The sequence below is a fragment of the Macrosteles quadrilineatus genome, unplaced genomic scaffold, assembly GCF_028750875.1.
Source record: "Macrosteles quadrilineatus isolate MER2022 unplaced genomic scaffold, UCM_ALF_1.0 Scaffold_1__1_contigs__length_201487025, whole genome shotgun sequence".
NCBI lineage: Eukaryota > Metazoa > Arthropoda > Insecta > Hemiptera > Cicadellidae > Macrosteles > Macrosteles quadrilineatus.
Genome location: NW_026542594.1, coordinates 140,782,746 through 140,806,676, shown reverse-complemented (window position 1 = coordinate 140,806,676; position 23,931 = coordinate 140,782,746). Strand labels below are relative to the sequence as shown.

The following is a 23,931-nucleotide window of genomic DNA, read 5'->3' as shown; positions in this document are numbered from 1 at the left end:
TATACTCAACATACTTTATTATTACAAACTTATCTTTAACATTTGATCATAACAAAAAAAAACAAAACAGTTCTTCAAAACATAGTAGTTCCTCCTTGGTAAATGAAAGTTGTGAGCTTCCATAGAGTATGATTATTTAATGTTGATATTAGACCTTAAAAATAAAATGGGTGTAAACCCAACACTTGTAGACTTGAAAACTGCATCAGTACAATCATCATTAACAAACAACTGCCTTGTTGATAGACATTTCCTCAGTTATGATCTGCTGAGTATAGACATAACCTTCACCCTCAGAATCACAAAACCTCTCCAAATATTCATCGGACAGAAACAAGCAGACTTGATTTCTTTCTATGTCTTGAGAATGAATGCTTGTTTCCAAAGTAGCTTCAACACACGTTTTGAATTCAATTTCACCTTTCATAAAGCTTATGATCAAGTAATACTTTTGCTTGGGCTTGGATGATGCGACGTGATGAAACTTGTAACTGACCATCTTTGAACAACCATCTCTATGAAAATAGTTCCAAAATAATTGGTTTTGATAGATAATTGCTGAATAAACACTTGCATTTTGTGTCTTATCAAACTTACTAATCATGGTATGCTTGACATTAGGGAGGTGCATTTGACACAGAGTGTTGGTAGTACTTTTCTCACATCTTCTAACATGGTCTATCACAGCATCTACTGTGCCTTTCCACTGACAGGACTCAAATTTGCACATTGTTGGTCTAAACTTGCAAAATGTCTCGTGCTCCGCTTTTTTATCAAACAACATCACATCACAACCTTTATCAGCAAACGAGCATAATTTAGGAAGGCGGTCAAGGATTTGAGTCAAAAGAATTGGTTTGTTGGGAAGGTAGGAACACTGACATGTCGGACACTTATTGCCCTTCTCAGTATTAAAACAAGTGCCGCATATTCCATGACCGTTTTCACACTGTTTGGCTGAAGTTCCCAAACTTTCTAAGCAGATTGGACATTCAATAAGCCCCTGTAGGTCAGTCAAGAGTTTTTTCACTTCGCCTTCACAGGATTCCTGAAAAATCAAGTAAGTTTTAAAATTTGATTCCTATTGCAGCTAACCTATGGATTAATTAAACTTCCAGTTTATTAATTGCACTGTTTTAACATAATCATACTAAAGGGGTTTCCAATATTGACTTAAATAGATGTAAAAATAACATTAGGCACAGAGAAGTAACGTTCAGAGGAAACACTCAATGGTACACTTAAGTGGTGTCTAGGTGTATATGTTGCTAGCTTGTAGCTTAGAATGTCAGCTTTGTTTTGGTGTAGGTTGGTACTAAAATTTCCCGTAAAATCCCGTTTGACAATGCTTTTGTACCAGTTTCTGGGATTTTCTCTCTTCAAGCCACATTACAAAGACACTGACTACTGATCCAGGCAGTGCTGCTACCTTTGGGTGTTTCAGTAAACTACGTCCACTCTCAGTACAATCACCGCTGCTCTTTTATTATTTGCCAGAAAAATATTTGAATGCCAATTGTGTTCGCTGTTTGTTGTCTTGTTCGCTGTTGTCTTGTTAACAAGACGCTTAAAATGATATGCTACTTGATATATGTTGCCATTTGATTTTTTTAACAGGGCTACCAACATAGCAAAAAAATAATGGTAAAAAATTATTATTTTGAAAATAATAAGATGTGACCCATTAATGTAAAGCTGTGTTTATCAGGATTACGAATTTTCAATCAGAACTGAAAAATGTTTAGCGGTTTTGAAAATACAGGATATTACAACAATACACGAAAAAAACCGTGCCGCCATTTTGAAACAAATTGAGATAATTGAGCTCTGTTTCCACCAAAATGTTTCTCTAAGCACCACCTTTCTAAAAATGTACGATGAAATTTCGAGATTTGAACCCAAGACCCTCATTTCTGGAACACCTTGTGCTTGGATCATGTTCTAAGTATTTTAAATGGATTCTTCATATATGATTTAGGGGGGAATTACCAGCATTAGGCCTGAAGAAAACTCTCTTCAACTTGTACCTTACTTACTTAAAATCCTGTCACTGACAGTGAAACATTGTAATGTTTTGTATATACTGTAATAGTGTAAAGTTTTGTATTACTTGTACCAGTTTGGACTTTAAAAGTTCTTAAAACGTAGGCCCTTGTCCCACGTGTACCCTTGTTATGGTACATCCTAAACCATTGCTAATAAATTACTCAAGAACATAAATAATCAAGAACAAAAAGTCTTGGTTATAATACTGACTGAGGATTTAAGGATTTGATGGATTTGAAATTAAGTTATTAATACCGGTAGCTATTATTAGTTGTTATTAATAGTATCTATAAAAAATCAGTGTGACAGATAATCACACTGTCAGTTAGCCTAAATGATATTAATCATGGAATATTATTTAGAATATACTCACAGAGATCGTTTCCTCAAAGTCCGGTATCTTCACAGGGCTGTTCATGCTAATGACTTTGCTCCTTGATTTGCTGTTATCCCCATCTCCTGAATCATTTTACATGACACAGATAAATAAACTAGGATACAATATAAGTTTTAAAAAGTTAGCTCTTGCCATAAAACTACACACTACATACTACTACATTAACAACCTCTAAGAGCTAACAGTCATAAATTGTAAATACTACTATAAAAATCTATCACTGCAATGGCTTTCTAATGGTTTTTTTTAGCAAAGAGTAACTCTTTCGGCTTGACACTGAATGCCATCTGCCTTTAGACTGCAAGCTGAGTAATTGTACAGTTCCCATAGGCTTCAGCATCAATGCAGCAGCGATGTGTATGTGTCTAGTGCAGTGAGAAGTAATGCCTGTTTACTCCCCTCCACTATTCTTGCACCGGGCCCTCTTTCCTTTTGTGAAGCCGTAGTCCAAGGCAATAGAAATGGTAGTGTCAGTGAGATAATGCATAGTGGTGAGAGAATGCTTCCTGGAGGTTCCAATAATAACTACATTCACATTGATGATGCAGAAATGCACTTTCCTTTTTTAGGAATAATCCCAAAGAGAAACCAACTTCTCTGAAATCGGAAATAGTTACAAATAAAAAGCTTTTACACTCAGCCAGTGTCTCTTCATATAGGGTTTCTAACAACAATAAGAAGAATGTGATTCTTCATTGGAATCTCCAGGGTGCAAATGGAAAAATGGAGGAGTTAGAATTGTTCATTTTAGGTTTAGAATGTAAAGTAAAAATTATATGTATTAATGAGCATTGTATAAGAAAAGATAATAAGTATATTTTAAATAAAATGTCAAATTTCTGTTTAGCTGACGGCTTTTTTAGGGAGAGATCAGAGGGAGGTTCCTGTATTTTAATTCACAACTCTCTATCATTTATTGTTCGAGATGATCTCGCTGTATTTAACGAAGAATTCTTGTTTGAGGGTTCCTTTGTACAAATAATCTCATTAAATCTACTAATCGTTTCAGTCTACAGGATTCCAGGGAATAAAATTTCAAAACTGTTTTTAAAAAAATTAGACACTTTTTTAAGGTTTGTAGCATTAAAAAATAAAAACTTAAAAATTTTATTGGCCTCTGATTTTAATGTAAATTAACTAAAAAAGGATACAAATTCAAGTAGGTTTTGTAACATTGTTAAAAAATATGGTTTTTATATTCACTGCAAAGAGGCAACTAGAATTACTCCCAACACAGCTACTTGCATTGACAATTTTCTTAAGAGCAAAAACTTCTATGGGTCCTTGATTTACAATATTAAGCATGATCTTTCGGACCATAATGTTCTAATTATGTCTCTTCCTAAATTCCCTAATAAAGTAAAAGCTCCCAGAATTTATAGAAGATTTTTTTCAACAGACAACTCAGAGAAATTTTTGATCGTACTACATCAAAAACTATATAGTTTTACTCTTTTAGAATCCTGCAATAGTAGTTATGATAGTTTTCTACATTTATTTCTGACATCCATGCATGAGTGTTTTCCATTAAAACTATTCATAGAAAGGAAAGAATCCAAGGCTTTATGGGTCAACGATGAAATAATGAGGTTAGCTCGTAAGAAGAGGCTATTACATGTTAAATTTAAGGAATTTAATGATGAAAATTCAAAGTTAAAATACAAAAAATGTAGGAAAGAATTTAAAGCTTTAGTAAATAAGAGTAAAAGAACAGAAAACAATAATTTCATTGTCAATGCAAGAAATAGAATGAGGGCCACCTGGTCTGTAGTCAAGAAAGAAATAGGAATTTGAAAAGACGACAAATTTGTAGATGTGCAATTAGAAGTTGAGGGTAGTTTTTTAGATGATCCAGGAGTCATAGCCTCTTGCTTCAACAATCACTTTATAAACACAGTTGATATTTTAAATGTCCCGGCCCCGTCTTTCATAGACATCAAATCCCCATCAGCTTTGTCATTTCCAGTGTTGATGGACCTGTGCCCAACACAGGGCTCAGAAATAGGCAAAATTATACAGAGCCTAAGCAATTCTGGCTCTGTTGGTTGGGATGAGGCTCCAACGAGGTTAATTAAACTGTCCCAACACTTAATAGCCCCGGTCATTAGCTTAATAGTCAACCAATGTTTTTTGTCAGGTCAATTTCCAGATAAACTTAAAATATCAGAAGTAAAACCAATTTTTAAGAAAGGAAAAAGAACAGATATTAATAATTACAGACCAATTTCTATTTTAAGCAACTTTGCAAAAATCTTTGAAAAAGCAATTAATTTCCGCTTGACAAATTACTTAGAACAGAACAATGTATATTCACAATCACAATTTGGATTCAGGAAAAATAAATCAACCACAAAGGCATTAACTAAATTTGTCAACATGGTCGCTGAGGCGCTGGATGAGGGGCAGAGTACTGCTGGGGTGTTCTGTGACTTATCCAGGGCATTCGACTGTGTTGACCACAAACTAATTATTTGCAAACTGAAGAAAGTAGGGATTGTTGGTCAGGTATTGCAACTTCTCTCAAACTACCTATCAAATAGAAAGCAACGCACAGTAGTTTATAGGGATGGCCACAAGTTCTTGTCCGGATGGAATAATATCAGGTACGGTGTTCCTCAAGGTTCCATCCTGGGGCCAACACTATTCTTAATATTTATTAATGATATAGACTGTAATATATCAGGCAAACTCTTCTTGTATGCAGATGACACAAATGTTATATTAAAAGCCCCAAAAATACATCAATTGGAAATCATTGTTCAGAAATCAATAAAAGAACTAGAGGAATGGTTCTCTCAAAATGGACTACTGTTAAATAATTCAAAAACACAAATTATGCAATTTAAGGGGAAAAACTCTTCAAATTCATTAAATAGCAGCCTATTAATCCCGACAGATTCACACAAAGTATTAGGAATACATATTGATTCAAAATTAAATTGGAGAGATCATATTCAATATCTAACAAAAAAATTACTTTCTTTTGGCTATGCAATAAGTGTTACAATTGATGTAACATCTCTGGAAGTATGTAAATTAGTATATTGTGCCTATATTGATTCTATAATAAGGTATGGTATAGTACTCTGGGGATCCAGTCCCAAAACAAAATACCCCCGCCGCAGCAAACCTGCCGACTAAGCGAATTTCCATTGGTCTGAATTGATTTTCAGTTAAATATATTTTAATAACATTAGGTTTAACGAGTACCTAGGTTTGCTGCTACAAGGAAACTAATAAAGTGTGTTTTTGAGTAAAATATTGATAGCTTAGTACAAAATAAATAAATTTGCCAAGTTTGATCAAAATATATTCATAAACAAACAAACTACAACATTTGACAATATTCTCCATTAGAATAACATGGGAATTTTAAATTTACAATTTTTTAATTTTCTCCGTTACTAATAATCGAACAAAAATACTTTTATATACTAAATTATTTGTTTTTTTAAGCTCTTTAAAAAGGTCTAAAGAGAAATTGGAAAATTTTGTGTTTTGAGGGTCAAAAGTGAGAAAAACCAATTTTTACCCCATAAAACCCCCCGTAAAGCCTCGTTCCCATGGTCCGATCATGCTGGTTCGCGAACTCATTCAAGTTTATCCCGCTTTACACCTTTAAACCAAATTTCATCAAAATCGGACAAAAATTACTCAAGTTATCACGTTCACGGACGTATATATATATATATATATATATAAGTCTATATATATATACATATATAAAAATTTGAACGAATAGTGTTTTTGGCCTCTGGGGACATCAAAATGAAAAAGTAAATCGGTCCCGGGTCTAGGTCTTACCGTGCCACCTACGGTAATAGCTACTTCCCTATAGGGAAATTCGCTAAAAACTTCTTAACGCACAAAAATCAATTGTACGTAACATGGTTAAAGTATCAAAGAAAAACAGTTCTAGACCTCATTTTAAAAGATTAGGGATTTTAACCATCACAAGTATGTACATTTTTGAAATGGTTAAGCTATTAATTAACAATATAGATAATTTTGAAGAGTTTAAATTTACACATAACTATTCCACACGTCAGAAACATTTATATCAATTCCCAATACATAGACTAACTCTTTTTGAACGTACACCAAAATACATGGCTATAAAAATTTTTAATAAACTTCCAAAAAGAATCACCAACAATCCAAAAAACATACTCCTAGAAAAATTACATGAGTTATTAATTGAAAAGGCATATTATAAAATAGAAGATTTCTATTCTGACAAGAATTGGGTTAATTTTTTAAACTAAATTCACTTTGAATACATACCTGATGGCTTTCATTGATTTTAGCAGGATTTTATCTTATTTGTTGTTTTTTATAATGGTAACTTTTACTTGATGTCAGTAGTAATAATTTTGAGTTGTGTGAATTTATTAGTTATAGTATATTTTTTTTTTTTATTTTTTTTTTTGACGACACTCCTGTCTTTGTACGTTGTACTATGTAAGATGTTATGAGTGAATAAAGAATTTGAATTTGAATTTGAATTTGAAAACACACTGAGAAAGCAACTGCCAAAAAGAGAGCCTCTCAACAAGGTGTATTTTTGAGCATTTTGCACCGTGCAGGACGTCATCACTCTGCAAAACTAATTCTCTATATGGGAGAAATTATCAAAAAGTACAAATAAAACAAATTCCAGTTTCTGAACAGATTCAAGATTTTTTTCAGATTCTGAATTTTGTACATTGTATCTCCAGAGGTGCTATTTTCATGAGTTGCGAGGCAGCACCAAAACACCAGCAGGACTATAATAACGACTACATTAAATGCAATGGGAAAGTCTTAAGAAGTAAATTCAAACACAGCTAGACACATCGGCTGTCCTTTACTTGTAATTTATTCTCTGAAATTGAACATCTTTATTACTTCACAAAGAGAAATTGAACAAGAGCATGACCACAACCACTACAATGTATTGTGTCATCTCATCATTGTGTCGACGTGGTAAAAATATCTCTAAGTATATAGCTGTTACTATTTTAAGCTGGAAGTTGAAAACTTAGCTGACATAGTGTATTTTATCACAGACACATTAAGAGAATTGGAAAGATATGCTGGGGGCATCTGATGTTGGCACCAAAGCATACTAGTATGCTCGTAAGTGTTACCGTACCACAATCACAGCTGACGTTCACTGAAACCGTCATATGCTCACAAGTGTTACCACAATTCACGGTGGTGTAGTGGACAGCGTGGCGGGCTGATAATCCTAATGTACCGGGTTCAAATCCCGCTAGTAGCACTAACTTTTTGTCAACAATTTTTTTCATATCAGCAAGTTTGGTTGGTTTGGTCAGGTTATGACAGTTTAATTTTATAATTAAAAAATTATAAAATTGAATTTTAGGCACTTATAATATTAATTTATGAACAAAACTATTTTTTAGATTAGTAAACCTTCATTCGATATTTCATTATCAGCATGTTTGGTTAGGTTGGTTAGGTTATGACAGTTTAATTTAATAATAAAAAAATTATAAAATTTTCTGTTTCTTCAGACGCAGCAGTTAGTGACGTCAGCAGTTAGTGACGTCAAACGGCACCTGAGAAATCTTTCGTGTGCCCCACCGGAAACTCAGCAGCTTTCTGGGAGTAAATATTGATGTTTATAAAATTCAGGAGGTTATAGACCAATGCAAACAGTTAATTAGTTTTTTTAGAAGAACAGAAAACGCCTCGAGTTCAAATAAGAAATATTTAAAACAGGCGGAGGAGACAATTAAAAAGAGATCTTATGTGTATGACTATGAAAAGAGTAAAAGAAGAGAGTCCTGGTCTAACAGTAAGGAATCCAGATGCACACTCACTTGGAGAGATGAATATTTGACAGTTCTGCTATGCAACTTAATCTTCAAATCAATCTTTGAATCTTTATTCATAATGTGTACATGAGTCATACAACGGAATAGTGTCATTTCCTTATAGCTGACAGGGCTTATAATACATATTTACAACTGGTTATACTCCTCAATTGAATAAATAGGATTTGATGTAATATAATTTTTTAACTTAATTTTAAATTTATTAACATTATTTTCTTTTAGCGAATTTCCCTATAGGGAAGTAGCTATTACCGTAGGTCTCATGGTAAGACTTAGGCCCGGGACCGATTTACTTTTTCATTTTAATGTCCCCAGAGCCCAAAAACACCATTCGTTCAAATTTTTATATATATATATATAGATATATATAGATTTATATATATATATATGTGTCCGTGAACACGATAACTTGAGTAATTTTTATCCGATTTTGATGAAATTTGGTTTGAAGGTGTAAGGCGGGATAAACTTGAATGAGTTTGCAATCCAGCATGATCGGACCATGGGAACAGGGTTTTATGGGGGGTTTTATGGGGTAAAAATTGGTTTTTCTCACTTTTTACCCTCAAAACACAAGATTTCCCAATTTTTCTCTAAACCTTCTTAAAGAGCTTAAAAAAACAAACAAATTCAGTATATCAAAGTGTTTTTGTACGGTTATTGGTTACGGAGAAAACTAAAAAAATTGTAAATTTAAAATTCCCATGTTATTCTTATGGAGAATATTGTAAAATGTTGTAGTTTGCTTGTTTATGGATATATTTTGATCAAACTTGGCAAATTTATTTATTTTATAGTAAGCTATCAATATTTTACCAAAAACACACTACTTTATTAGTTTCCTTGTAGCAGCAAACCTAGGTACTCGTTAAACCTAATGTTATTTAAATAGATCAATTGAAAATCAATTCGGCCAAATGGAAATTCGCTTAGACGGCAGGTTTGCTGCGGCGGGGGTATTTTTATTTCTTTAGGTAAAGTTCTAAAAAACTTTGCTCCTGCATATGATGGTTTTTTTGTGTAGAGTTGCAATCTGTGATGAGTGGGTATGATTTCCGATTTATTTCTGGTATTGTATGGGTGAGTTGGATGGTTTATTAATGGCTTGCTTGAATTCAAAGTTTTGTAAACCATAATTGTATAAAAAATATACTGTCCATAAACTGTAATAATTTGAAGAGTTTTGAAATGCTCTCTACAGGAGCTACTTCTTGATGAAGATTTTTAATGATCCGAATTGCTTTTTTTTGTAATTTTTGAATTTTATCAAGATTTTCTTGTTTGGTGGAGCCATAAAGACAGATGCCAAATGATATATGGGAATGTATATAGGAATGGTATATTAGTTTGAGTGTTGATTGACTACATAAATCTGCCATTTTTCTCAAGGCACATAAACCTGAATTAATTTTTGATATGATTTTGTCCACATGTTCATTCCAATTTAGGTTGCCATTTATTGGTAGACTGAGAAATTTTGTGCTAAAAATTTGTTCAATAGGTTCGGAATCAATCATAACAACAGGTTCTGCTGTGGTTTTTGACTGAGCTGTTTTAAATGATATATAATTTGTTTTTTCAACATTTAGCTGTAAATTATGATTTTTGAAAAATTGAACAATGTTTTCTAATTCTACGAAAGACAAAATTTCAATTTGTTCTATTGTTTTATCTGAGATTTTTAGGTTAGTATCATCGGCGTATAAACATATACTGCTTTTCTCAGGGTTTGATAGTGAAGTTGATATATTTTTTAGATAGCATATGAAAAGAAGGGGCCCTAAAATTGATCCTTGAGGAACTCCGAATCGTACTTTTTTTTAATTGTGATTTATGATTTGAAATTCTATTATCAGAACAACTAGTTAATTGGACAAACTGGAATCTATTTTCAAGGTATGAACAAAACCAATCTAATGTAGATTTGACCATCCCCAGAGATTTTAATTTACTAATAAGTAATGTATGATTTACACTATCAAATACCTTTGACAGATCCATGAATATACCAATGCACGGGTCTCCAGCATCAATTGAGTCAATGATTGATTCTATGAAAGCAATACTTGCAGTAATTACCAATTTTCCACAGCAGAAACCATGCTGAATGTCATCTATTAAGTGGTTCTTAACTAGAAATTTTGTTAATTGAATGTAGACTGCTTTTTCATAAATTTTAGAAAATGTTGGTAACAAGGATAATGGGCGATCATTTGACGGATTTTTATGTAATGGGATAATTTTTGCAATTTTTAATTTATCCGGGAAGACTCCTGAGACAAAAGATGAGTTTATGAGATGTCTTAAAATATAGCTGATTTCATTTTTAATGGATTTTAACAAAAATATAGGGATTTCATCATACCCACTCGAACTCTTATTTTTAAGGGAACTGATAATTTCTTCTATTTCTAATACTCCCGGCACCTCTCTTAATCTAAACATTGGTTTCATTTCCCATTTGGCAGAATCTAATATTACATCATTACTATCTGTACAATTGTTTATTTGAGATAAATCAATGTTATTTTTTACCACATTTACAAAGAAATCATTAAATATATTTGATACATCTGTTGGGTTACAGTAATGTTTTCTATTATGAACTAAATTAATATTTTGATTATTTTTATGGATTTTGTTTCCCACTTCCGAATTTATAATATTCCAAACTGTTTTATTTACATTATTTGATTTTAGCGAATTTCCCTATAGGGAAGTAGCTATTACCGTAGGTCTCATGGTAAGACCTAAGCCCGGGACCGATTTACTTTTTCATTTTGATGTCCCCAGAGGCCAAAAACACCATTCGTTCAAATTTTTATATATCTATATATATATATATATATTAATAAATAATATGTAAAATAACATGAGTACCCTTTTTTTATATTCTTTTTTATTTAATATATATATATGTATATAATAATATATATATATATGTGTCCATCCGCACGATAACTTGAGTAATTTTTGTCCAATTTTGATAAAATTTGGTTTGAAGGTGTAAGGCAGGATAAACTTGAACGAGTTCGCGAACCAGCATGATCGGACTATGGGAACGGGGGTTTATGGGGGGTTTTATGGGGTAAAAATAGGTTTTTCCCATTTTTGACCCTAAAAACACAAAATTTCACAATTTCTTTTTAAACCATTTTGTAGAGCTTAAAAAAACAAATAATTTAGTATATTGAAGCGTTATTATGCGCCTAATTGTTACGGAGAAAATTCAAAAAAATTGTAATTTTAAAATTCCCATGTTATTCTTATGGAGAATAAGTCAGCTGTTGTAGTTTGCTTGTTTATGAACATATTTTGATTGATTTTGGAAAATACTTTTATTTCTTACTAAACTATTTATAAAAAAAATCTTTTTTACCCTCCCTGTTGCAGCAAACCTAAGTACTCGTTAAACTAATTCTATTTAAATAGGAAATAAATGTGCTATTTTTATGAAGGCATTTTAGTGTAAATCCAATCAGGTTAATGGAAATTTGCTTAGTCTGCAGGTTTGCTGCGGCGGGGGTATTTGTATTTTACTGTCAAAATAATCTCGTTTTGCCTTTTTAACATTTTTTTTTGTAATTCAAAGATCTTTACTTTAACATTTCTGTCAAATTGTTATCTTTTTTACTTCTGCTTTCCCGTGTTAGTTTAACTAGTGTACTCTTTTCTTCTTTAAGTTGTAGGGAAATCCAATTGTTTTTTTGTGTTGTTTTCTTTTTTATTCTTTTCATAGGAAAAGCTGTATTAAAGTGGTACATGAAACTGTCTAGAAAATTATTGTATTTATCTTTAGCCGGCGAAAGAATTACTTCAGCCCATGACTCATCTGATAGAAAATTTTTAAACAGATTAATGTTTTCTTCACTAAAAACTCTTTGGTCCCGGAAAATAAAATTTTCCCTTACAGATTTAGATTTTGGCAAAGCTATTTCTAAGCATTGACCATCATGGTCAGACAATAAGGTTATTATGCTGTTTATGTTCAGGTTAAGTGTAAGGAAGGGCCATGTGGCTTTCCTGTATACTTTATTATATTTATTATATTATACTTTGCCTGTATAAATAAATGATTTTCATTTCATTTTTCATTTTCATTTCATTTTCATGAGGCTGCTTTGAGACTTTGTGACAAGGAAGTTGTCAATTGCTGTTTTTGATATTTTAGAGATCCTAGTGGGAAATTTTACCAAGTACTCCATATTTACCCTTTTTAGCATATTTTTTAACATAGTGTGTTCCTTAGATTTAACAAGCACATCTATATTAATATCTCCTGCAACAATGATACACTTAAACTTATTGTTCAAAAATTCTAAAAGTACAGTTAATCTGTCTAAAAATATTTCAGCTTTTGACTTAGGGGATCTGTAAACTGCTACAACTACTATTTCAAAATTGTTAATTAAATATTTACATATACAAAATTCAAACTGTTTTTCTTATATTAATTTATTTTTCAAAGAGTCAGGAATTGTAACTATTTTTTGTTTCATTTCATTGGTAGATAGTAACATTACTCCACCTTTGCGTGACAGCTTCCGAGTAAAATATGACCCTACAGAATAGTATTCTATATCAGAATAGTATTCTATATTTAAGCGCTCAATTTCTTCCTCTTTCATATCATGTCCTGTCAAGATAACAATATGTGCTTTTATTTCATTCAAAGTTATTTGCAAAGCCTCAATTTTGGATTTCAAATGTTCAATATTCTGATGGAATAATTTAACTATAGACTTATTTTGATAATTACATTTTTGAGGTGGACTTTGAGAGAGGTGGTTTCTAGGTGGTTGATTAGGTGGTCCAGTTATGTAGGATATGTGATAAGGTGGTAGGGTAATCGTAGATGGAATAGTTAAAGGACGTCCGGAGGGGGTGAATGGTGAGGACTCTGAGACAAAAAATGCGTATTACTATGACTTATGGTATCGGAGGACACTGACACACTATAATGATTTGTACTACAGACGTTACTGATTTCACTAGTGCTCTGCTTTTCACCACTAACACGATCACACATTTTCACTACTTCACTGTAGTCAAGGACTCCAGGGACCGTGGGGGGGCTGGTCGTGGTAGGTGAGACAGGCTGATGTTCGCTCACTGCATCCTCTTCACGAGTTTTGATGGTTTCTTGACTACAGTTGATGGTTATGTGAGACGACTCATCGAACACCTTCTGTTGATATTGTTCAGAGATGGAGTCTCTCAGTTTGTGAATAAAATCTTTGTATGAGTAGCGATTGAACAGTGTTCTTGTAGAGGATTGGTAGTAGGCTACTACTATGACAGTAGCTTTAGTCTTCCGTTGAAAGTTGACTATGTTGGCAGCAAATTGTTCCAGTGGTACTCCATCCCGCACACAACCCATTGGTGAGCAAATCAGCTTATTAAAGGATCGCCTGGTAAAGTCAGTTGTTAGTTCTTGGAGAGCAGCATTGTACACTTCTGTTTTTGGTTTATCATAGTATTTTGGTTTTGTCACTAAGCCGTAGACAGAGGATCCGTTGGTTTTCTGGTAAACCAAATGTTCATCACAGTAGTCACTCTTGGTAGGCCTGCCAAACCTTTCTCTGAATTTCACAGCAACTCCCGCCGTCATATTCCTTTCACTTGTCAGATCTGCCGATATACAGTGGGAGAAGGCCAGGCTCTCACATTTACTAAAATCATCAAATAGCTGGTTCATGTTGGCCTCAACAACTCTGATCTCTTTAGGGAGCTGATTTGTGTAATTTAGCTTGTTATATTTTATTTCCTTCAGAATTTCTTCACTCAAAACATGTTTACCTTCCCTATTCAGATGTTGTCCATGCAGGGTAAAGTGGGTCCTTCTTAAGCGTCTGCAGTCAACTATGTTTATGTCTGTCGTCCTCAAAGTAAAATTTACTCTCCTAATTGTTTTATTTATGATGTGTTGAGGTGGAAGGTCAAATCTGTGAAAAAGTGGAACTACTAAAACATTAGTATGTTTGTTAACTGCTGAAAAGTGGTCAAAAACTTCTGGTATTTTGTCAGTTGGGTCACATTTTTGTTCTAGCATTTTTTCAATACTATTAGACCCAGCAATTAAAACTGTTACATCATTTCCTTTCATTCTTTTTATATTTTCCTCTGCATTTTTCATTACATATTCCAAAGGAGCTCCAGGTGCTGTATTTACGTATAGCTTGTATTTTTCTGGCAGACTTGATGATAGAATTTGATTTATTTGTCGACCATGACTATCAGCGAATATGCAGATGTTTTTTTCTTCATCATTTATAGTAGTTGTTTCATTATTGCCATTTAGTTCTTGCGATGGTCCTTTTAATGTATTGTTATTTGTTTCCTTAAGTTGTTTAGACTTATTGTTCTTTTTTCTTGTGGCTTGTTTTGAATCTTCCTTATATTTACCTAGCCTACATGCTTCGGTTCAAGGCGTGAGGTAGGTTCATTCTCTATATTTTCAAATATTGCAAACCTGTTTGTTGTTACAATGGTACTTTCAATACTCTTGTGTTTTTGTTTTGTAGAATCTTCCTGATTAAAAGTTCCAGTATTTTTTCGCATTAGAGATGAAATGGTTTTAACTGTTAGTTTGCTGTAGTTTAGAAAAATATATGCGATGTGAGATCTTTTAGTTATCATGTCTGTCTCTGTAAAACTAATTGATTTTGACAATTCCACGATATCTAATTCACGTGGATTCAATTGATGATCAATAATGTGTTCTGTCATTGAGACAACAAACAAACCACAGTCAAACGAGTTTTGTTGTTGGGGAGATTCGATGTTCATGAAGTACTTATCCAACATTATTTTTTCCCCAGTGAGATAGGAGTAAAACTTACATGCTGTCAGGGAGGCTGCTTTATTATTGTAGTTTTTAATAGGGTCGATGTGTAAAAAGGTGGAAGTCGAAGCTTCAAAAACAAGCAAACTCCAGTGTGTTCCTCGAGTCTGTACATTATCAGCTGTATCCTGTTGGTTAGCTTCATTTTCCATCAGTTCCATATGATCATTTATTGGTATGAACAAAAGTTGGGCATTTCGTATATTTATATTCTCCAATAAAAAATCACAGTCCTCTAGCACCTTTACAGCATGACTCACGACAGGATTCACACAAATGATTCCTGTGCTTGATAGTATTTTTTCGTTCAAGATATCATAGTATTTACGTATCACATCGTCTGAGATCCAGTTAGGCCCCAATAGTTCATTGATGCACTTAAAATTGTGAGTAGGCCTACTAATTGCATCTTTCATTAGGGAATACATACATGATTCATCGGACTGCAGTGAGGAGGCTTGGGATGGACATTTTTTTGGACTACTGCAAGCATTAGGGGACTCTGTTGTAGGTACAGAGTCATTTAGCACGGTTTTTTGGTTCTTCATCATAGAGTAGTTTTTTTCCTTGTTTGATATGGATTCATTTTTATTGACACTTTTTTCAATTTCCCTCAGTGCTTTGGATAAATGTTTATTTTTTGTTTTATTTGTTCCATGAATAGATTTATTCTCTAGAAATGAACAAATGTTATTTTCACTCACAACAGCAGTTTCTTTAGTGCCATAAAACTTCACACTATACTTGGGTAATTTGTTTGTTGTATCAATATTTGTTATTTGTGCAGGCCAGTGTGGGTGGCCCCTTACTTTTGCAAATGTTTTGTCACCTATTTTGAACTTACAGTGATCAGGCATTTTTTATCAAGGCTCAGAATCACTTAAGTTTTGAGAGATTAAATCCATCAATAAAATAAAATTTTACTAATCATAATACTCATTTCAAATCAATGTTAGCAATAGCAATGATTATCACATTCATAGGCAAGGTCAGTGTCAGTGCATAAAGTAAACAATAACAAAAGGGTGATTTAGTCAACAGCTGATAAGCTTGAAACAGAGTAGGTAGGTATATGTATCCAGGTTCAGCAGAGCAGTACAGAGGTCAGCACTGATAAGCAGATTTGCCGATAGCCAAACAAACTCCACCTCAAAACCTGGACAATAATTTTTGTTGCAACCTGATTGAGTAGACTACGGAAGTCAGTGTCTATAACTTCAGCTTCTAATCAGCACGTCAGATATTATAAAGTAATTTATTTAAAAGTTTAGAATTAGTGTCAAGAATCACAAATCTATCAATAGTGGTTAAATACTAGTTAAACAAGAAATCTTATATCAGAATTCAACCATATCAGTGCTGTTGGAAATACATGTGCTTTTACTTCTTCCAATGTAAGTCTTTTTAAAAATTGATTTTAATTAACTTTTACACTTACAGAAGGCTGTTTTTACACTATTTGCAAATTAGGTATATTATACTGTTATTCTTATTTACACTTTTACACTGAAAAGATATTTCTTTCTCGTATAAAACACTAAATTAACAGAGAAGGAACCTCACAGAGAACTTTGAACTTGAACTTGAATAGCAGGAAGTTACCCTTCCTAGTGTCATATGAATGTAGAAGCGAAAGAAAATACACGAAGAATGTACACATTGTGTTGTCACATTGGTAAATTAAACTTGCCTAATGTCAGATCAAATGAATAAGAAATGTTTACTGGTAACAGCTATGGGTGGATCGGGAAACATTTTTAGAAAACACTAAAAAACAAGGCCAGCTTCTGAAAAATGATAAGATATTTACAAGAAGCGTTTATTATATGAAACTGTTATTAACAGTGTGAGTACTTCCATTAGTTACTACTACACAAGCTTTTAGTTGAGTGTTTTAAACTCATCAAAAATTGTTCTATTATTATTAGTTTTTAAATAACTCACTGTATAATACAGGTACTTGAGAATTGCTCGAGTTCAAACAACATGTACACTAACTAGTGTACTTGAGATTGGAGTTTTTTTTAAATTTTGGAAATCTTTAAGTTTAAGTTAACAATATAACTAATAAAATAACTAAGAGACTGCTTACCTGGATGAACAATAGAATGTCCAAAGCCAAAATGTGGTTTTTTAAAAGGAGAGCTAAATACAGGCCTAGAAGCACGAAATGTAAATGGCTTAGTAGAACCAAATGGGCTTGTGCTAGAGCTTGAGCTAGAGTCAGAAAAGTTTTTGAAGCCAAATTGAAACATATTCTGAGGTGATTGAGGCATCCCTGTGTTGGCAATTGTAGGAGAATTGACTGTCCCGCTGAAAAGACCACTTCTGTCTGAGGGAAAATTGTAATTTTTAAAACTGAATGGCATATTACTTTTTCCAGGGGTGATGTTTCCACTTAATCCAAAAGGTATAGATACAGTTGATCTAAGTTGACCTCCATTAATCTGAAAAGAAAACAAAAAATATCAAATACTCAAATCATTACCTGCATACTAGAATAATGATTTCCTATTGATTTTGACCGGAACAAACATTTTCATTGTATGTTCAATAATAAAATAAAAGAACTCTTTAAATTACTATCCAAAGAGTATTTAGGTTTGCAGCAACAAGCACAGAAATGTTAAAATTATAAAGTAGCGTACAGACAGCTAATACTGAGAAAGAGAGGTAAGCAAACTTTCAAATCGTTTACTTCATCCTGAAGTTTAACCAATAACAAGTCTGAATGCTAGTTTGAATATTTTTATTTTCTCCCCCTATGCATGGTATATGGAGAATGTTTTTGTGTTTGAGGGGTTATTGCATACATTTTACATCACAATTAGTAAAATCAAGTTTTGACGATGTTTCCGGATCTAAAATCCGACCCTTGCTCAACTGATTCTTTTAGTACCTAAAATATAAAATTAATAGTAAACAAACCTAGCTAAACCTGGAAAATCGTATCAAAAATAACCACATAGAAAACTGTGTAGTATCGGAACAAGCAAAAAAAAAAGAGAAACCTGTAACCTGAAAAAATGATATACTAGGTTAGAACAATATTGGGTACGAAAAAAATGGGCACGTCTTCACAAGGTGGTGGCTCAAATAAGCATTTTGTTTGTACCTCCAATGCTCTAAAAACTATGGCTTGTAGGTTATTGCGATTTTTGTGACTTACCCAGAAAATATCACAGTTACTCCCACCGCTTACCCATTATAAGGGTTGTTGAAGCTAATGGGAGAAAGTATGTGTGGTATGTATCAGTTTGCTGATACAGTTGGTTAGTTATAAACATCTTCCTGAAATGATAACCTTTACAATATCATTTCAGGTTATAATATCAAGATAGTTTAGTTTCACAAAAAAGTCATTGATCTGTCTTATGATTCAGAGAATTATTTCTTTTTTTTTAGTGTCTTTTGCACTAAATTACAGCTATTAAAATAACAAACATTGTGCATGCTTATTTGGGAATTAGTATTGCAGTTCAATAGTATTACTAAAAAAATAAATACAATATGAATAAAATCATATATTATGTTAGTTACAGTATCTACCCATCCATTGAACTTCCACCTGGGCCCAGCCAACTGTGTTTATTTTACATTGAAAGACAATTTGTATGAAAGAATGGAATACCAGAGTCAATAATTGTATCACTACAGGGGCGAATATAAGGGGGGGGGGGCAATGTATATAAAGAAAAAATAGGTATCATAATATGAATTATTTATCAAGTATCGTGCGCGAAGTCATCACTGTGCAGACAGTGATAGTTTGTGCGAGTTCGGGTTGATTCAGACCTACTCAAGCTCCCTTCGCTTGCAGCAGTGACTGCTAGAGACCAGCTTATCTACCGGCGTCAGGGGAGGGGAGTAATGAACCAATGAACAGTTCAGCCAGTTCAGTGATAGGCATTGTTATTGTTTGTTTTTTACATCTGTTCGACATATTTTGTACTAAAATGTTAAAGTTTTGCAGTTTGCACAAAAGAATACTTATTATATGGTAGTTAGAACCTCTCCGAATATGATAATCACAATAGCGCATATAATTCCTTAGGTTCAGATAAGTATTTACACATGGGATAACACATTTTAAAATCTTTTTTAAAACCAACGTTTTTTTTATTTAGTAATTGAGATATTTTCTTCCACTGGCTTGAATGGATACATTTTTAAGACTTAATGGAACGATGTAATGATACAGCGTGATCTTGATAAAGTAAAGGTCACATTTAGCACAAATTACCACAGCAAAACTCAGATAAAGTATCATGACGTGTCTACTTGAAATTACTTAACCTAACCTTAAATTAATCTCGGCCCCCTTCAAAATTATATTTTATATCCACCACTGTATCACTATAAGATATAATAAATTACTTACCAATGTTGGAGTTAAAAAACTAAATTGGGTCTCCTTCAGTTTAATAAGGGGCCGAGATAAAAAATGGGATAAAGATTATTTCCAAATTTTGGGACCTTTGATTTCAGTTATTCTATCCTTTCATCAACAATTTCAGCTTACTGAAATTTTATAATTTCAAATTTTTTAAGTGGGTAGAGGGTTGAGAATAACTTATTGGTTAATTTGTGTTTTGCGTTTAGGATTTTGTTTGATGTTGTGTACCATGGTCAGGATGTGGAGATTGGTTTTGCAGACCATATGAAATAAGGAATAAAGGAAATCTGCCACAAGAAAAAAGGTGGTCCAGAATAAGCAAATTTCATGCATTACTTAGCTTATTCTGTACTCTGGAGTCTCCTTACTGCACAAACAATGGTCCAAACCACCGCATGCCCAGAAGCTAGAAGGACCTGAAGCATGTGTTTGTTGCATATTATATAACATGATAGAATCAACAACTTGCCTTGTGAAATTCTTTTCTATTTGCTAAGTAGTCCTCAAAACGGAGTTCTTCCAAACTTTTCATTTCATACTCTTTCATTGCAGAAATGCAAATTATTTTGGTATTGATAACTCCAAAGCTTCCATCTGAGTTCTCTACACATAGTGGAGCTTCAAATTTATTTATTTTAGTTCCTTTTTGAATGGAAAGGACGTCATGATCTTTATTCATTTTAAACTTTTTTTTGATTAATTTAGTGATAGTTTAATCTGAAAGAAAAAAAACAGCTTAGGAGTAGAATTTTGTTTAAATTTTAATAAAAAAGGCGGTCAGCTGCTATAAAACATTTTGATTGTGGGCTTTGCTTATAAATCCATTCTTACAGTCTTTAAGCTATACTGTAGACTAAATTTTACATTCAGTTTTGTGTCATAAACGAGCCTAACATCCTCATACTTAAGCATCATCAAATGAGCCAATTTGAAGGTATATTTATGTTGCCTAACACCAGAGTTTTCTTGGTATGTCGCTTTTAAAACTTTATAACTATTTTGACCACATAAAACAATTGCTTGTCCCCTGGTATTGTAAACCAAAAAGGTTAAGGATGACACACACAGAATAGAAGTTTACGCAACGATTACGTAAAGATAGTCTTAAAGGGTAATTGCGCAAGTTGGCCGTGCACTACTTTACCCACGACAGTTTTTTAATTACTAACAATCACTACTCAGAACGTTTAAGAGAGGTTATGTTTTTGTTTATAACTGATAAGTTGATGTTTTGAAGCATTACAATTTTACTTATTTTCTCTCAATCCTTGAACCTCATTGGTCCAAACTTGTACTGTAAAGTAACAAAACAATGCTGTTAAGTAGGCTAAGTAAAAAAATAGGCTACTGTTAAGTGAATCTTTTCAATTCTAATAACTGAATTGAAAAGGCTAGTTAAAAAAAAACTATCCTAGGTAAACCCTTCAAAAAAGAGATGAGTAACATTTAGCTGATATCAGTGTTGATGGATCCGGAAAATATAAAAAAGCTTCAGATTTTACAATAAGATAAGTAACAAGTTTTATTGCAGTATCCAAAATCAAAATATGACTAATCCCAATTTCCTTTCTTTTACCATCCTTTCAAAAGTTTCCCGGCCCCCTCCCCAAGTAGCAAAAATCGTTGGCCCAACGTTTCTGTCGATCGTTGGCCAACGGTATGTTTTGGCACTCAGTCTTACCGTTGGCCAACCAACCAATTTTTGCAGAAGGGCCAACCATCCCATTGGGCATAAACATAAAAAACACAAAATAATAAAGATTTTGTGTGCAAAGCATAATTATGAGTTGAGTAAATTGATTAAATAGTTCATACAAACTTATTTTGAAAATAAAACGAAATAAAATTTTTTGGCCGGGACGGGGCTCGAACCCGGTACCTTTGACATGTGAGCCTCACACTTTACCTCTGAGCTAACTGTGCTTGTTTATTATGGATGTTTTCAAGTGGTGAAAGAGTAGCCGACAGGTGCACTGTTCACAATTAATTCTTAAATATTTTTGATGCTACAGTATAATATGATTCTAATCTGTTTAGGCCTCAAGTAGTTGAATTGTTTTTCTGGTAGTTGGAGAGGATACTAGTATTTGAATATAGATTATTCAATTACCATTAGATTAGTAGGCTACTGTTATAATTGATTATTATATAATTAATTAATCTTTTCTCTATAACTATTAAAAACTTGCTTAAAAAAGTTAAAAAATATTTCAAAAAAATTAATTATAATAATTATTATATGTTAAGCAGGTGTTCCCTACTGTTAGTATCACAACATTATCTGACTACATTCATTATTGATCCAAATTTTAACAATATTTGTCTTATATTCTGCTGCCATAACATTTATGTACTTGTAAATAAATCAATTTGTTAAAATTCGTTTTAGAATGTTTTATACTTAAACCCAACGAATGCCCAACGAAGGCCCAACGATTCTTTCCTTTGTAGGGCCAACAAATACCAGTTTCCGTTGGGCCAACGTTGGCAAATCGTTAAAATTTCTGCCAAACATTTCCCAACCATGCCGACCATTTCCCAACGTTGGGCCAACGATGTGTGCTACTTGGGTCTCTTCTGTTTGGATAATTCATCTTTTGGCTATCTTAATTGCACCACAACTAATGATTTTTGTTCTGAGAATTGAACTGAATATCGTCAGGATTTAACATTGGTAAGCTATCAGTAATGGTTCAAAGTACCAGAAATGATTAGTGACTGTTGTATATTGAATGAATAAAACCATTATAAACGAAATTAAGGTAAACGCACCAGTAGCTGACAGTAGAAGAAACTATACGCACTTAATAATCCGTGGTTTTGAATAAATAGGAACTAAAGAGATATTACGTATTTTATGTGATTCTAAATTTAGTGTAGTTTTCAAATTTGTCATACAAAAAGGGTTTTTTTAAATATATTTTATAACATTTTTCAACTTAATTCAACCTTTGTACGTGTTCCAGTGGCTGACAGTGAAAAAAGTGCTTGTACCAGTAGCTGACACTGAAACTATAAATGTACTAGCTGCTAAACCTAAGGGTTTTATAATTTATAAGACGAATACAATATAACTTAATAATTAAATTATAAAATCATGTAAAACGTTGTTAAGTAAATTTATTTTACATATTTTAAAATAAAAATATTTACATTAAAAAAATATACATATATTTTATATATATTTAAAAAATATACATTTTTTAAGATAATTTGGCTTATAAATTAAAAAATTAAAATCATTTTATAAAAATGTGAGATCACATAAATTATAAATAGCATGCAAATTTCGATGGGTAAAACCAATTTAATATTGTGCAAGTAGCAAATATCCCCTGTCAGCTAGTGGAACTTGTATGGCTTTTGTGTACCAAAGCCTGACATTGATATAATTTTAAATCCAAAACCCCTAACACCCCAATTTTATCATGACATTGTCAACAAAGGTATAATTGATAAAAATAATGAGCCTAATCATTAATACTATTTAAGAAATTTAGCGAAATGACAAAAAACCAAACTTACTTTCTTAACAATTTCATTAAGGGAATTGACTAAATGTGATGTGTACAGACAGGGTCGCTTTCAAACCACCACCATTCCGCGAGTATGGGCTAAATTTCGCTGATTTGTTTGTAAACAATTTAAGAATAAACATATGTTCTTCTAACAATGCAATCATGTGTAAATATTTTTAAGAGACCACATTATAATGTTAAGAAACTCAAACTGTCAGCTTCTGGAGCACTGTCAGCTACTGGTGCATTTACCTTACCTTTAGTTAGGCTTTAATGAACAAAGAATCTAGCATGATATAAAAGTTTACAATATGAACCAAATCATCAAACAAAAACTATTTCTAAACATTTGAACAGATGTTTCAATGTACAGATAGAAAGGAATTATATGACAGTGACAAAGCGCTACCTATATAAATGTATCTTAGGATCTATTTGCACCTCATGCAAGACCGACAACATTTAGTGACAAGTCAACAATCAGCATTGTCTGCTGTGGAAGCTACCCGACTTTATCGTCATAATTGAGGACCTAACTCGCCTAAGGTTGTGTGTCTCCAAGCAGACAATAGGCGGATGTATCCGCTGATAATTATGACAGTTGACAGTTATTGTTATAGCTGATTGTCTATAACATCATTAATCTTTGTTAAAACGTCCTTTTATTCAATTATATCTTCAACCAATGTACTAGAAATGTGTTTTTTCTAAAAAAAAATAAGAAATTATATTTCAAAAAAATTTTGAAACAAAAGTTTGGAAAGTTATAGGAATACAAAATGATTTTGGACTAAAGTGCTGCATAGGTTAACTATTCACAACAGATAAATTATAGATATAAAAAAGATATTTTTAGTTTTTATTTAAATAAAATAATTTTGCTGTCG

At 32.6% G+C, this 23,931-nt stretch overlaps 1 protein-coding gene across 2 annotated transcripts in view; it reads right to left on the bottom strand.

Moving 5' to 3' along the window:
* The window catches only part of LOC128985806 (uncharacterized), a 32,437-nt gene continuing 8,506 nt past the window's right edge, over positions 1–23,931 (bottom strand). Inside the window, exons 2-5 of one of the 2 annotated variants that reach the window (XM_054405693.1) lie at positions 19,996–20,243; positions 17,223–17,577; positions 2,420–2,505; positions 1–1,048 (exon numbers count right to left, since the gene is read on the bottom strand). In XM_054405693.1, the coding sequence (XP_054261668.1) occupies positions 221–1,048; positions 2,420–2,505; positions 17,223–17,577; positions 19,996–20,205 (1,479 nt within the window). In that variant the 5' untranslated portion in view covers positions 20,206–20,243 and the 3' untranslated portion in view covers positions 1–220. The remainder of the gene's footprint in view (positions 1,049–2,419; positions 2,506–17,222; positions 17,578–19,995; positions 20,244–23,931) is intronic. The other variant, XM_054405701.1, reaches the window with a different exon arrangement.